At 41.7% G+C, this 13,843-nt stretch overlaps 1 protein-coding gene and 1 pseudogene across 2 annotated transcripts in view; one reads left to right on the top strand and one right to left on the bottom strand.

Moving 5' to 3' along the window:
• The first annotated feature begins 884 nt into the window (after positions 1–884).
• Positions 885–13,843, top strand: part of VDAC1 (voltage dependent anion channel 1) — a 32,129-nt gene continuing 19,170 nt past the window's right edge. The window contains exon 1 of one of the 2 annotated variants that reach the window (XM_061617087.1): positions 885–1,235. In XM_061617087.1, the coding sequence (XP_061473071.1) occupies positions 1,122–1,235 (114 nt within the window). In that variant the 5' untranslated portion in view covers positions 885–1,121. Of the gene's footprint in view, positions 1,236–1,852; positions 2,075–13,843 lie in introns of those variants that run through there. The other variant, XM_061617088.1, reaches the window with a different exon arrangement.
• LOC133382485 (5S ribosomal RNA) lies at positions 11,753–11,870 on the bottom strand (annotated as a pseudogene).

Raw genomic sequence — 13,843 nt, 5'->3', positions numbered from 1 at the left:
CTGGACATCAGGAGGAGCTGCAGACTGGGAAGTACTGCTGCAGGGGTGAGACTGTACTGGGACCATCAAGGGGAAACCTGCTTTGCCCCCTCACCCCTGCTATTAGTGACATTTTTCTGGGGACTGTCCTTTACCAGGAAGATGAATGTTTTTGGTTTTCAGCTGTTGTTGCTTTTTAGAAATTCTAGGATTTTGTTGTCTTGCATTTTTGTAAATTGTACTTTTATTTGTATTTTGTATTTGTGTTTTTCTATTCGTATGTAAGCTGCCTTGGGGGCCTTTTTGGCCAAAAGGCGGCCTAGAAATAAAACATAACATAACAAGGGTGGGATATATAATAATAATAATAATAAATTCCATTTCCCCTAGATCCATTCTTTGCAGGGCTTCCATTATCTTCAAGTCCTTCATAGGTACCATTGTTTTCAGTGGACTTTCTTGTCATTCTTTTTTATCTTGAACTAACTTCACCTGGTGGAAAAAATCACCCTTTGTCAACCACCCTCATGATATAGGAGTTGATTAAAGACGTTAAAAGAGAAGTGTTTTTTTTTTTAAAAAAAGCTGCTTAGTCTTTTATGGAATCGCTTTGAGGCATTTGTTTTTGTGCAAGGCAACGGATAAATACCACTAATAATAACGATCTTGAGTTTGAGCTCCAGCACCTCATTTTACTTGGAAGGAAGTGCCACCGATTTCCATTCACCCCACTTCCAAGGAAGTACAGATCGGGCTGTAAAGAGCGCTGGAGAGGAGACATTTAAAACACCACCACCTCGAGAACTGCAGCACCGGACCGGCTGACGACTGTGACGCGTACAGCTAAACAATCCGGCAGTACCCTGCGCTGCAGCCTAAAGCTCCACGCTTCTCAACCAACATCGCTCTCTCGGCTGTGTTAAGACGCAAGAAAAGACGCCCTTGGCTCATTGGCGGAGCCGCTCCCTTTCCACAAAAAGTCCTGCCTCGCTTGTATTCCCCCCCCCCCGCCGGCGTTCAGCCTATCCGCAGCCTGGGGCAGGCGAGCTTCCGACTGCGGCGCAGTCACGTCCTTCTGCCTGCCAGGGCGGGTCAGTCCGTCCGTCTGTGTGCCAGTGCCCGGAATTCGTGGCTCTCTCGCTATGCTGGCCTCCGCGCAAGGAAGATCCGCCCCGTTCCATTCCGTCTCCGCCGCCTCTTCTGCTGTCACTCATCAGAAGCCTTGCTGCAGCCACGGCAAAGACCGGGAGAGCACGGTAAGGCAAAGTTGCTGCTTCCATGGCATCGCGGTAGAGCAGCCCTGGGCCTGCTGCAGGGATCAGGAAGGTAGACGAAGGAGGGTCATTTCAGGGATGCCGGGTGGCTGTCATCGAGCCGGTGTAGGCTGGCTTTGTTGCCTTCGCGCAATGAAACAGCAACAGCCCGCCGAAGGACAGGGATGCTGAGGGAGGAGAAGGTTTTGAGTGTGGAGATGGCAATTTGGATTCTAGCGAGGAAAAATCGTCTTACCCTTTCTATTTCAAAGCCGCGCATGCTGCCTGATCGGCATGCCGCAGGTCCCAGAAAGCCCTCGAGGCTGTATCAGCATCATCAAGATGTTTGAAGGAAACGGGAGAAGCTCGTTTGCGTGACTCTCTCCGCGCGCAGTTGTTTCCTGAAGGTTTGCATTAAATCCCTGTAAAACATCTTTTCTCTCTTCATCCTTCCTCCCCAAGCCGCGCCTCCGTCGTCGGTTTTTCTTCCAGAGGTGCTTTGCTGCCCGTTTGGCTCCTATTTTAAGCAGCGCCATCTGTTTGCCTGCCTGTCCCCGCCTGCAGCTCTGGGAATACGGGGAGGGATTTTCGCGACGAGATCTGTTGCTTCCTTTCTCAATGCGCTCAGCTGCACAAAGCTGTAGGTGACCTTCCCTATGGGCGAAGCCTGCTTCGCGCCGTTATTTGACTCCATGTGCTCTTTCTGGCTGTCTCGCTGTGAAGGCCTCTAGCTGAATGCTGACTGCACTTACGGATAGCACATACCCAAAGAACAGGGGTGCAAGACCCTGTAACCCTGTGGTAGGCCACCGAAAACGAAAAGTGTTTTGCAACGTCTAGAGGCAAGTACACTGGTAACAGTGTTGTAGTCTTTTCTGTTAGGTTTTAGTTTGTAATGCTTTCCCCCAGTTTCCCATCTTCAGCTTGCCCTTGACCTGTAAATGCCCTTAATGCCCTTGCTTGTCCTTGCATCTGTTAGAAAAAGGCAAAAGGTTGATGGGTGGAGAACATGAAGTCTTGAGGTTTTGCCCAAATCAGTTGCATGTATTTGAATGTCTTCAGGTGGATTTAGAGCATTATGCAGCATTGAGGAAAGCTACATGTCTGGAGAAAAATTGGAACTACATTTTCTAATAAAATCCAAGGGCACAGTGTAGTCAACCATTGTTTTTGTTGGCCTACTGATTTCAATTGGGAGAGTCATAAACATAATTAAATAAATCCCATTCAGGTAACTGGGATTTAAAAGTACTTAGTGTTGGCTGGATTGTGCCCTAAGTCTTTAGCATGTCACTTAAAATATAAATAGCAAAGGTTCAGTATTCAAGGAGCATGATAAAGCTCAGTCTCTTAAAATTCCACTGACTTTCATGGGAAAGACTGAACCATGTCCTTAATTCTCAGACTGATTTCAGTGGATTCCAAAATGGTTTGATTCTGGTTGGGGTATTTCTAAAGTGTTGTTGTTGTTTTGTTTTGTTTTTTGGATAGTGACTATATTTTGAATTTTCTGAATGTGACCTATTTTGCAGTTGATTTGTGTGGACACCAGCAATTATGGCTGGATGTAGATTGTATTTGCTGTCCTTGGCTGCATAAAGTCAATAGGATTGCTAAGAGAAAGGGTGATATTCAATGCTAGTCCTACTCAGAGTAGACTCATTGAAGTTAACAGACATTATTAAAGCTGCAATCCAATAGTTGAACAGGACTTCCTTGCTAGTAAGTGTATTTAGCATAGCAGCCTCAATTTGGTGCATATTTTATTGAGTTAACTTGGTATGGTTCTTAGAAGTATAGATAGGGAAATCTGCTTACATCAGGGCTGGGGGAACCTGGCACCCTCCAGATGTTGTTTGACTCCAACTCCCATCACCTCCAGCCAGCGTGGCCAATGGTCAAGAATGACTGAAGTTGTAATCCAGCAACATCTGGAAGGCCACGAGTTTCTAGTGTAAATAGTTTTCTTAATAAAAATTAAAACCCCATGGTGATTCTGCAAACAAGTTCCATATCAGTTCATTGCGATTAAATGTTGTTGATCTGGAGGAAGAGACATTTTCAAAACAAAGGTCTGCACATACTTTCTTTGTTTGAGAAATACTGTGTTTGAGAACTTCTGTAATTTATTATTATTATTTATTTATTTGAGTTATATCCTGTCCTTTCTCTCAGTAGGAGCCCAGGGCAGCAAACAAAAGCACTAAAAACACTTTAAAACATCATAAAAACAGACTTTAAAATAACAACTGTTAAAAACGTATTAAAACAAAACATTTTAAAAAAGTTTTAAAAACATTTTAAAAAAGAAAGGTTAAAATATATTAAAAAGCAATTCCAACACAGATACAGACTGGGATAACTCATGTTCTCCTCCCACATCTCCATCCAGCTAGGGGTGGAGTCAGAACTGAGTGCTTACAATCCTGTGCTCAGATTTTGTTAATGGGTATCTGAATGCTACATCGCTACTACAGGGTGGAATTCATAGTATCGAGAGAGAAGGCAAAGAAAATATTAAAATGAATAACAAGAGTTTTATATTAAAGTACAGAGCTAGAGAACTGTGCACTCACTGGTTCTTTGAACACTTATAGAAAACAGGACCTGGGGGCAAACTGTTCCACACCAGGGAACATTAGATGGACAAGGCAGGGATGGGTAGGGATTAAAGATTGACTGTGGGCAGTAAAGATGAGATAGGCAGGAGCTAGGTGACAATGGAGGAGGTGGAGGTAAGACAAGGCTAGTATTGCTAGGAATGGGTCTCAAGGAACAATTATGTGTGTGTGTGTGTGTGATATAAGTATGGGGTGGGGGAAATAGTGGCTTGAGAAATAGAGAGGAAAGTGGTTTGTTGTGTTTACTGAAATGTTTTTAAAAGATACAATAAAAGATCCCTCCCTCACTTCCCAATGATTATATAGCCACAAGAGTGGCTGTATACTATATTCAGCATGGATATTTTGCATTCAGCAATGTTAAATCGAAAATACACCCCATGCCATTCTGATGCTTCCCATAAGCTCATTTCAAAACAAGACCTTACAAAACGTATAACTCAGAAATGCTTGCTTAATAAACCTCTAAATTTTCATGGTGATACACAAAACAGTCAGAGAGAAATGTAAGTGTAAAAAGAGAGAGAGAAAAACCAGACCCCTTTTGGACTTTTTTCTGTCAGAGTTCTCAATCTGTTGAAATTAATTTATAGCCATCTTCATAGAGTACCTGTAATTCTATTACTGACTTTGCCCCATACTCTGCCTGTAATCTTCTCCAGTTTAAAAAATGCCAGGCTGATTTTAAATAATTTAAGAAATTTAGCATTGAACTGAATGATAAAGTCGGGCATGCTCCATAAGAACCAACCGTCAGTGTTCTAAAAGCCAGACTCACAGCTGTTTGGCTTGATTAATCAGGGGGCCGCATCCACACCAGACCTTTATTCCACTTGAGACAGTCATGAATCCTGGGAAGTGTAGTTTGTGAAGGGTGCTGAGAGAAGACTTCTATTCCCCTGACAGAGCTCCAATGGCCAGTGTGGTTTAACAGTCAGCCACTCTGATTGAAGCTCTGTGAGGGAAACAAGGCATCTCCTAGCAACTCTCAGCACCCTTCACTAACTACACTTCCCAGGATTCTTTGGGAGAATCCATGGCTATCTGAAGGGAAATAAAGTTCTGGTGTGGATGTAGCTAGGAACAGCTTTGGTTTAAATTTGGGTGGGAGGCTACATGTGCCTGCTGTAGAATAAAAAAGGTGGGGGAAACTCTGAATAAGAATGATACTGTTCACAATATTTTCTTGTTGGAATAGAAAGGGGCTTCCCCCCTGCTCAGTACCCACCCATCCAATCCCCTCCCCTCCCCCTTCCTCCCCCATGTCAGTTTCACCTATCCTAAGCATCATTGTACAGGAGTAAATCCCACTGAACTCAAAAAGCATGCAAATGATCAAACCTGCTCTCCCCTTCCTCCGATCTCCTCCCTCTTGCCCCTTCCCTCCCCCTTCCTTCACCCCTCCCTTCCCCTCCCCTTCTAATCTCTTTCTCCCCCTCCTCCCGCCCTCCCCTCCGCCCTCCCCCTCAGTCAGTTTTACTTATCCTAGTACTACGACCTGGGAGACCAGAGTTTGAATCTCCACACAGCCATGAAGCTCACTGGGTGACCAATGGTAAGCCACCTCTGAATACCGCTTACCATGAAAACCCTATTCACAGGGTTGCCATAAGTCAGAATCTACTTGAAGGCAGTCCATTTCATTTTCAAGTATGATTGCATGGGAGTAAATCCCATTAAACTCAATAAGTATGCAAATTATCAAACCTGTCCTCCCCTCCCCTCCCCCTTCCTCCTACCACCTCCCTTTTGCCCCTTCCCTCCTCCTTCCTTCATCCCTCCCACTCTCCTTCCAATCCCATCCTTTCCCCTCCCCCTCCTTCTGCTCCCCTCTCCTCCTTCCTCCTTCACTCTACCCTCACCTCCCCACTCCTCCCCATGGTCAGTTTTACCTATCCTAACAATGATTGCAGGGGAGTAAATCCCACTGAACTCAATAAGCATGGAAATGATCAATCCATTCTCAGCAAACTTTCTCAGAGGCACAAGTTACCAAATTCTTCCAAGCTACACAGGAAGTGGATTGTGAAAGACCAACCCAAATTGTGTTTGCATTTTGATAAATTTGTAGGGCAGCACAATATCTCAGAGAGGAGGTCAGGTCTCCTGCTCCCCAAGTGCATTCACTATAGCTGCCCAATTTCCCTGCTTTTTAAAGTTTGATAGAAATATCTGTTGGCTATAGGTACGTTCTTAAACCACAAGGTTTTTTGCCTCTTAGTGAATATAGTGAATGATACAGGACAGGGCTGTTTAGTCGGTACGCCAGACCTTCGACTCCGACTCCTCTATTTTTCTACTGACCAACTCCGACTCCTTCATAAATGGCAAATGTATATTAACAAGTAATAACAAAATTACTGTAGTAAAATGGTAGCACAGGGCATTTCATCACCACCACATGAATCCAGAGCTTGGAAAAGTTACTTTTTTAAACTACAACTCCCATCAGCCCCAGGGATTGGGCTCGTGGGAGTTGTAGTTTAAAAAAGTAACTTTTCTAAGCTCTGGATTCACGTGGTGATGATGAAATGCCTTGTGCTACCATTTTACTACAGTAAATTTGTTATTACTAGTTAATATACATTTGCCATTTATGAAGGAGTCGGAGTTGGTACATTTCTACCGACTCCGACTCCACCCAAAATTGCTCCCGACTCCAACTCCACGACCCCAACTCTGACTCCACAGCCCTGATACAGGATGTAACATTAAGCCTTTAATTTCCTCCCCCACTCCTTTCAGGTCATTGAGGTGAAAAGTTCTGTGCATCATTACACAATTTACAGTTGCCACATATGTTGTTTGGCTATTCTGGTCATTAATATTTTCAAATGTGAAGAAAATGAAAGAGAGAGAGAATAGGATTGGTGGAGCAGAGGGGAGAGTAGTGCAAGGGGCAAGCTCCATCTTCTACTCAGTCTGCAGAAGGTTCTAAGAAATTCTACCAGATGTCTTGAAATTTATCTTCCATCTGTCTTTTAATATAAACAATTGTTGCTTGTGAGATGCAACATCTAAGAGGTCTTTCACCCACTGATCCCTGTCAGAAGAGCTGGTGGCTTCCCACTTCTGCAATTCTAAGTGGCCTGTGTGGCCCTGTAATACCACTCTCTGTTCTGTATGTAATATTGAACTGTGGTGTATAATAGCCTGGAGAAATTATCGGATACGTCTGCAAAAGGAAACACTTTCAGGTGACTGAACAGAACCCCGTACATACAGTGTGAACAATTGCTTGGGCCCCACTGGAATGTCTGGGCCAAGTTAGCTGATGTAGAGTTTCTTCTGCTGAGGGTCATGTATCTAATTTGAGAGTCGCTAAAATGCAAAAATATGCTTAGCAAATAAGTAGCAAGATCTTCTTTTACCAGCTCTTCTGTGCGAGCAGGTCTTGTCCTATGTAAAGTGCCACTTTAGTCAATATGACCCTGCAGTCTCTGCCGACTGTGGGGACTAGAGCTGGAGCTTGATGTGGAACAGGAAGTCAGGACAAATCTTAGACTCTTGAATCACCTTTGTGTATGCTGCTTCCTGTTCTGGGCTATACTGCTAACCAGCAGCCAGCCAGAAGGTGATCAAGTGCAGCAAGGAAAGCTAAATTACATACCAGACTATGTGATGAAAATCAACATGAACACTTTTTCATACATAGTTGCTAGCTTTACCCTCCTCCTATTGGAATTGCCTGGGCATAATAGCCTGACATTTTGTGGTTGCTGGAATTCTGTCACAGTTTCCAGACTCCGTAAAAAACATACTTTATTTGCTACTCTTAAATTTGGATGGGTGTCCAAAGCCCATTCCTGAAGCCTTGCCAGGGGAGGTGGTGGCAAGCGACTTGGGGCTGCAGGAGAAGCAAGGGCGTGGCTGGCACAGAAGCAAGAGCCACACCTGGGTGTACTGATGCTGGAGAGGCACTAAAGCCCAGGGAGACTGGGCAGGAGCTGCAGGAGGAATGGAGACAGGCACCAAGACAGAGGTTCACCAAAGCTTGAACTAAAACTGCCTAAAGCAGAGCTACAGGGAGCTGGTTTCATAGGGCAGACGGAGAGATTTATACCTCTAATACAGCCACTGCCACTTAATCAGAGACAGTATGACTTTGCAAACCAGTTGCTGGGAATTGCAAGTGGAAAGAGTTGTACTCAAGTTCTGCTTGCAGGGTTCCCATGGGCATCTGGCTGACCACTGTGAGAACGGGATGCTGGACTAGGTGGGCCTTTGGTCTGATCCGGCAGGGCTGTTACGTTCTTTTTAAGTGTTATTTTTCAAACTGCAAAACATTCTTTTTGGTTTAGAAAATTAAATGTCCAAGGGTCCAGAACAGTTTCAGTATATCATACCTTTATGGCTATGCAGGGTTATATTTAAGGGAAAGTTCTTAAGCCTTTGAATTTTCAGCCTTTGTTGATGGGATATATAATGAACTTTGTTGTTACAGGAAGATTTATTAATCTTTTTTTATCATTAATTTTTATTCAAATTTTCAAAGTCAAGAAACAAAACAAAACAAAAACAACCAAACAATAAAATAAAATGACTTCCGATTTGTCGCAGATCAGTTATAGGTCTACAATATATAACAATCCTATCTCTAAAATTATATTATAAAATCACTTTCCTCCAGTAGTATCTTAATTAATCATCAAATCTCATAAACATTATTTTATTCTTTCCACAAAAAGTCCAAGAGAGGTTTCAATTCCTTGAGAGATATATCTTTCAGTTTTTCTCCAAATAAACATATCGCTTAATCCATCTAATTCAAATCTGTTAGGCCCAATAATTTCAATAGCCATTCTTCCATTATCTATATTAATTCCATCTTCCATCTTCAATAATCCTGTTAAGTCCAGTAATTTCAGTAGCCATTCTTCCGTTATCAGTATCCCATAATAATCTTGTTATCATAGCCATAGTCCAAGTAAACATATCAATTAATCCATCTCGTCAAATCTGTTAAGTCCAATAATTTCCATAACCATTCTTCCATTATCAATATTAATTCCATCTTCCATCTTCAATAGTCCTGTTAAATCCAGTGGTTTCAGTATCCATTCATCCATTATCAGTATCCCATGATGATCTTGCGGTCATAGCCATAGTCATATAACAAGAGTCTGATGGGAATTTCCCCCATCACAAATATGTCCTTGCCATCAATTCTGAATATGTTGTTGAAATATTGTTGTAAAGTCACATTTCTGCTCTGGGTGCATCTCTGCTCTGGCACATATTTGTAGTTAATTCCATAACTTTTTTCTGTGTCAAGCCCCATCACATAATTCCAGTCAAGAATTCTGAATATGTTGCTAAAATATTGCTGCAAAGTCATATCTCTGTTCTTCTTTTTTTACAAAATGCACTGGCTCATTTCTTAAGAGTTTCTCCACTGTCACATATCTGTAGCCAACTCCATAGATTTTTTCTATGTTAAGCTCCATCAAATCATTCCAGTCCAGAAAATTATCCAAGACATTGATAACTTTACAACCAAAATCTTCATTAATTTCTTCAGAGACAACGTTGAATTCCAAACAGTAAACCTTATTTCTAACATCCATAAACTCCAAATCTTTTTCCAATTTCACATTTGTTCCAATCTCCAGGGCTTGTAGCTTCCCTATCCCATCAAACTCCTCTCTCACAAAATCCATTGTTTCTTTAAGCTCCTGCGTCATTTTGTTAAGTTCAATTTTCATCTCCTGTCTACCCTGTCTCAGGGTTTGTTTCGTTATCTCAATCTCACCCATTATTTTCTGAAACATAATTTCTTCCATGGTCTCAATCACTTTCCTGGTTGTCTTTCTTAAAACCACAGAAACAAAAATTATTTCAGCCACAATTGGGTTAATGTTCCAGGCTTGCTTATATCAGTGTAGACAATACAGCCTGCCTTATCTCTATGTATTCAGGAATACAAAAACAAACTTAGTTCCCAACATCAAAACAATTAGTGGCGTCGTGAATAAGCAGATTCATCAAAATGAAATAGACCAAAAAAAAAAGTTTTTGTTCCCCCTCCTCGAAATAGAAATCCCTCTTCCATTGGTATCTTTAGAATGCACCTCCAGGACAGCTTTTTGCGATAAAAACAAAAATAAGCTTTTTCGATTTCTTTCCTCCTTAATTTCGTTAGTGAAAGAGAAAAGCCATAATCTCACCTAGAAGTTCTTCACAGCTGATTCATTGACAAATCTCTTTTTTGCTACACCAATTTAAACCAAGTAAAAAAAGAAAATAGAAAGAAGGATGCTTATCTGCCTGTTGAAGTCCATTTTTCTTTAAAGAAAAGATAAACGTGTTGCTGTAATCAGCAAGAGCTTGATGAAAGTCCGTCCGGCATTGCAGTTTGAACCTTCTCTCATAAATAAATGAAATCCAGTCCTCCCCACAAAAACAGGCTTTATGGTTAATCTCTACGTTTCTCCCTGACCGGGAGAAAATCAGTCAAAAAGAGTGTTGTGACTGATTTTAAAGCTGAAAAAGCTTCTTCTGAGACAAGAGCTCGTCTCAGAGGCAGCACAGGCAAAGCAACCCTTCCCGGAAGTCAGGAAGATTTATTAATCTGAGTCTGAAGGAGCTGTTGCCTTTTCTTGTTGTCACATGCTTTGAAAAGATCCCTGTTTGGAAGTTGTCAAATTTCCCTGTTAGTAAATGCCACATCAAGCTTTTTTTTAAAAAAAATGCTCCCTTGAAACACTGTCTGTATTCAAACTGGGGACTGGAGTCCACCAAAAGCAGCATCTCTGGGTTTTTGCATTTTGCTGAGACTTTTATGTGTTTATATTTTGGTCTTTGACATTTAGTTTCTCTCTTCACATACGTAGTATCCATTGTACACTAGGGAGAGTTGTAGCAATTCTGGAAGGTAAAGGAGAGAAAGTTACTTTTGTGTGTATGTGTGCTGTTCAGACATCTGTGTTTGAGACACTGACTGAACACGTTCACAGTAAGGATTGTTTCACATGCCATGTGGCAACCAGCTTGTGTTTGCCTGAAGAATACACTCTAAAGTAGCCTTCACCAACCTGGTGCCCGCCTGATGTGTTGGACTACTGCTGCCATTGGCTGAGCTGGGAGTTGAAGTCCAAAACATCTGGAAGGTGCCAGGTTGGCGAAGGTTGCTCTAAAGAGAGTCACAGCTGCTCCTGCCATTTTTATTATTTAGTATTTATTTATATCCTTCTCTTTAACAATATGTCCCAGAGCAGCTTACAAAAAAGAATAAATATAAACATTAATATGTCAATTCATGAACACGACTATGAGCTGTTTTATTTTCTCCAGCTAATATACCTATGTGGTGGATGATGCATGTGTCTGCATAACATCTTGTATTCACCCATTATATTTGTACATTCTGCTTTTATGGGGTGTGTTCCTGTGATTGTTGGGTGAAGCAACTTTACATTTGTTTCCCTCTGTGGCTGACTATATAATGGGCTATTCTAAACTGACCTATAAACTAAAAGCTGAATGAATAATTGTAGGGAAATATCTGGGACCAAGGCCCTGTCTGCGCTATACATTTAAAGTGGTATCATGCCACTTAAACGTTCATGGCTTCCACCAAAGAATCCTGGGAACTATATTGTTAAGGGTGCTGAGAGTTGTTAAGAAACTCCTATTCTCCTCACAGAGCTACAATTGCCAGAGTGGTTTAACAATCAATCCCTCTTTCCATGGGATTCTGGAAATTTGACAGGAATGGGAGTCTCCTAACAACTCTCAGTACCCTTAACAAATGGTTCCCGGGATTCTTCGGTGGAACTCATGACTCTTTAAAATGGTATGATACTGCTTTAAATGTATGGTGTAGATGTGGCCCAAGTTTATATGGCTTTGCTTTCCATAACATAATTTCTAAAATGTTAAACACCTTAGGCTTTCTTTAGCCTACGGCACCTGGTATTCCCAGGTGTTCTCCCATCCAAGTACTAACCAGGCCTGCCCTGCTTAGCTTCTGAGATCAGACGAGATTGGGTGTGTTCAGGGTAGTATGGTCGTAGACAGGCTATTGCACATTGATGTATTTATTCAACACTATTAGTGCCATATTATCTCATGCGGCTGGTGCTTGTTTCCTTCTCTGTATAATATTTATATGTTTTATCATTTTATAGTTTTAATTTTTTATAGTGCTGGTCTTTGACCATAATAATAAATGATTAATTGATTGATAAATGTTAAACTCCTATGAATTTCAGAATCATGAGGAGGTGGTGGTTTGAGTAAAACGGATGTAAGACTTTAGTGTTGCTATGTCAGGAGTTCTTAACACTGATTTGCATTTCATCCTGTGATTTCAGTCTTGGCTACCCTTGAACAAGGATTGAGTCATGTGATAGCTTTATCATCTTCAAGGCTGGGATAAGGCACTTACATTCAATTTCACTTATGACCCAGTTAGAGTTCACATTCTGAAATCCCAGAACTGATACATGAGGGCATTTGCTCAGTATACCTGCCCCATTAAGACTCCCCTTCCACCCACTCATTAAGCATATTGATCTTGCAACTTGTGAAGGGTGATGACCTACAGCAGGTCTAAGATGATTGATCAGTTCTTGCAAAGAGGAAGCAAATAACCCCCCTCTCATGATTCATATCATCGAGGTTTACCATAGAAGAAACACTGCACTATTGTCTGTTTCAGACACCTGTTCCCCTGTGAAGCTGGGAGTTGTCTTAACACTCAATTCTCATTAGATACAGGATTAGTGTTTAATATTCCTGATTTCAGTAATTGCATAAGATGGGATTGATACAAGAGCTAAATCAGCCATATGACAAGAGGAGGCTGCCTACTCTGGGAAGGCAGTCCCCGACAGTTCAGTGGTTGGCCACATGGGAAGATGCATGAGAGGCCCCTTCTGTAACATAGTGTTCCTGTGTCCCTTAGTGATATCTCTTTACTTTTCATGGTCTTGTACATTAAGCATATGAATCTTCTTTCAGTCTTTCAGATGTGTTTAGTGTAGGGTTCTTGGAGAGACACAAGGCCCATCATGTTGGATGCATGAATTTGTCTAGCCCTCCAATCTTCCTTTCTAACTGGGGTGGGGGCGAGAGGCTTGGAGCACCATGAGTACCCTGAAAGAAATGGTCACAGAATAGTCAAGCTAGTATCGCTTGAGGTACATCTAATGTACTATCAGGAGCCTTGACAACGACAGTAGCCCTACAATGATTTTTGTAGCTTGTTTGATAGATACACTCGAGGTGGTAGTTCAGGTCAAGCCAGAAGAGAGACTCCAGCTCTGGCATGCAACATCTTGTTGCACTTAGTGCCTTCAGGCTTCAGATGGCTGTTAAAGTATCCATCTGGCATCTATGGTTTGGTATCGCTCTTGTAAAAACAAATTGTTTCTGGTCTGGAGCCAAAATAAGCAGTAATTTAGTCAGTGATGGTTGTTCTAAAGATGATTAGGGACATGTGCCATTTGTAGTTGAGGTACTGCAGTTTGCTTTTGGGAATGCTCACATTTATTTGCATATCCTTATTGCTACATTTTGTTTGTTTTCTTGTTTAGAGAAATTATGGGAATTCATGCCATATATGATAAGACCCCTGAAATATGAAATGCATCCTCAACATCTGTTGCTTATTTCTAGTCTACTGAGTAGAGTTGGTGGATTTACTAATGGATTGCCAGTCCATTAAAGAAATGAGGGTGAAATCTTCAGTGCTTCCAATAAACTATCCTGCACTATGTGTAATGAGTGCGATAAGCTAGTAAGACCCTATTCTATATTCATCTTCCTGAACAGTGAAATATTTAAAGGCTTATGAGTTAGGCCCTTTTTGACTATTGCACCCCAGATTTGGAATCCACTCAAGGCAAGTCCACCTAACCGTGACACACCGGACATTCAGGAGAAGAGCAGAGACCTTTTAAAATGTTATTTCACTGAGCTCATTTATTTGTTAATTGCATGTGGTCATAGTCATGATTGCTGTGAAATCGGTCTATGTGCATCCTA

This window comes from Rhineura floridana, chromosome 3 (assembly GCF_030035675.1).
Source record: "Rhineura floridana isolate rRhiFlo1 chromosome 3, rRhiFlo1.hap2, whole genome shotgun sequence".
Lineage (NCBI taxonomy): Eukaryota > Metazoa > Chordata > Lepidosauria > Squamata > Rhineuridae > Rhineura > Rhineura floridana.
This window is presented reverse-complemented; position numbering and strand designations above follow the sequence as displayed.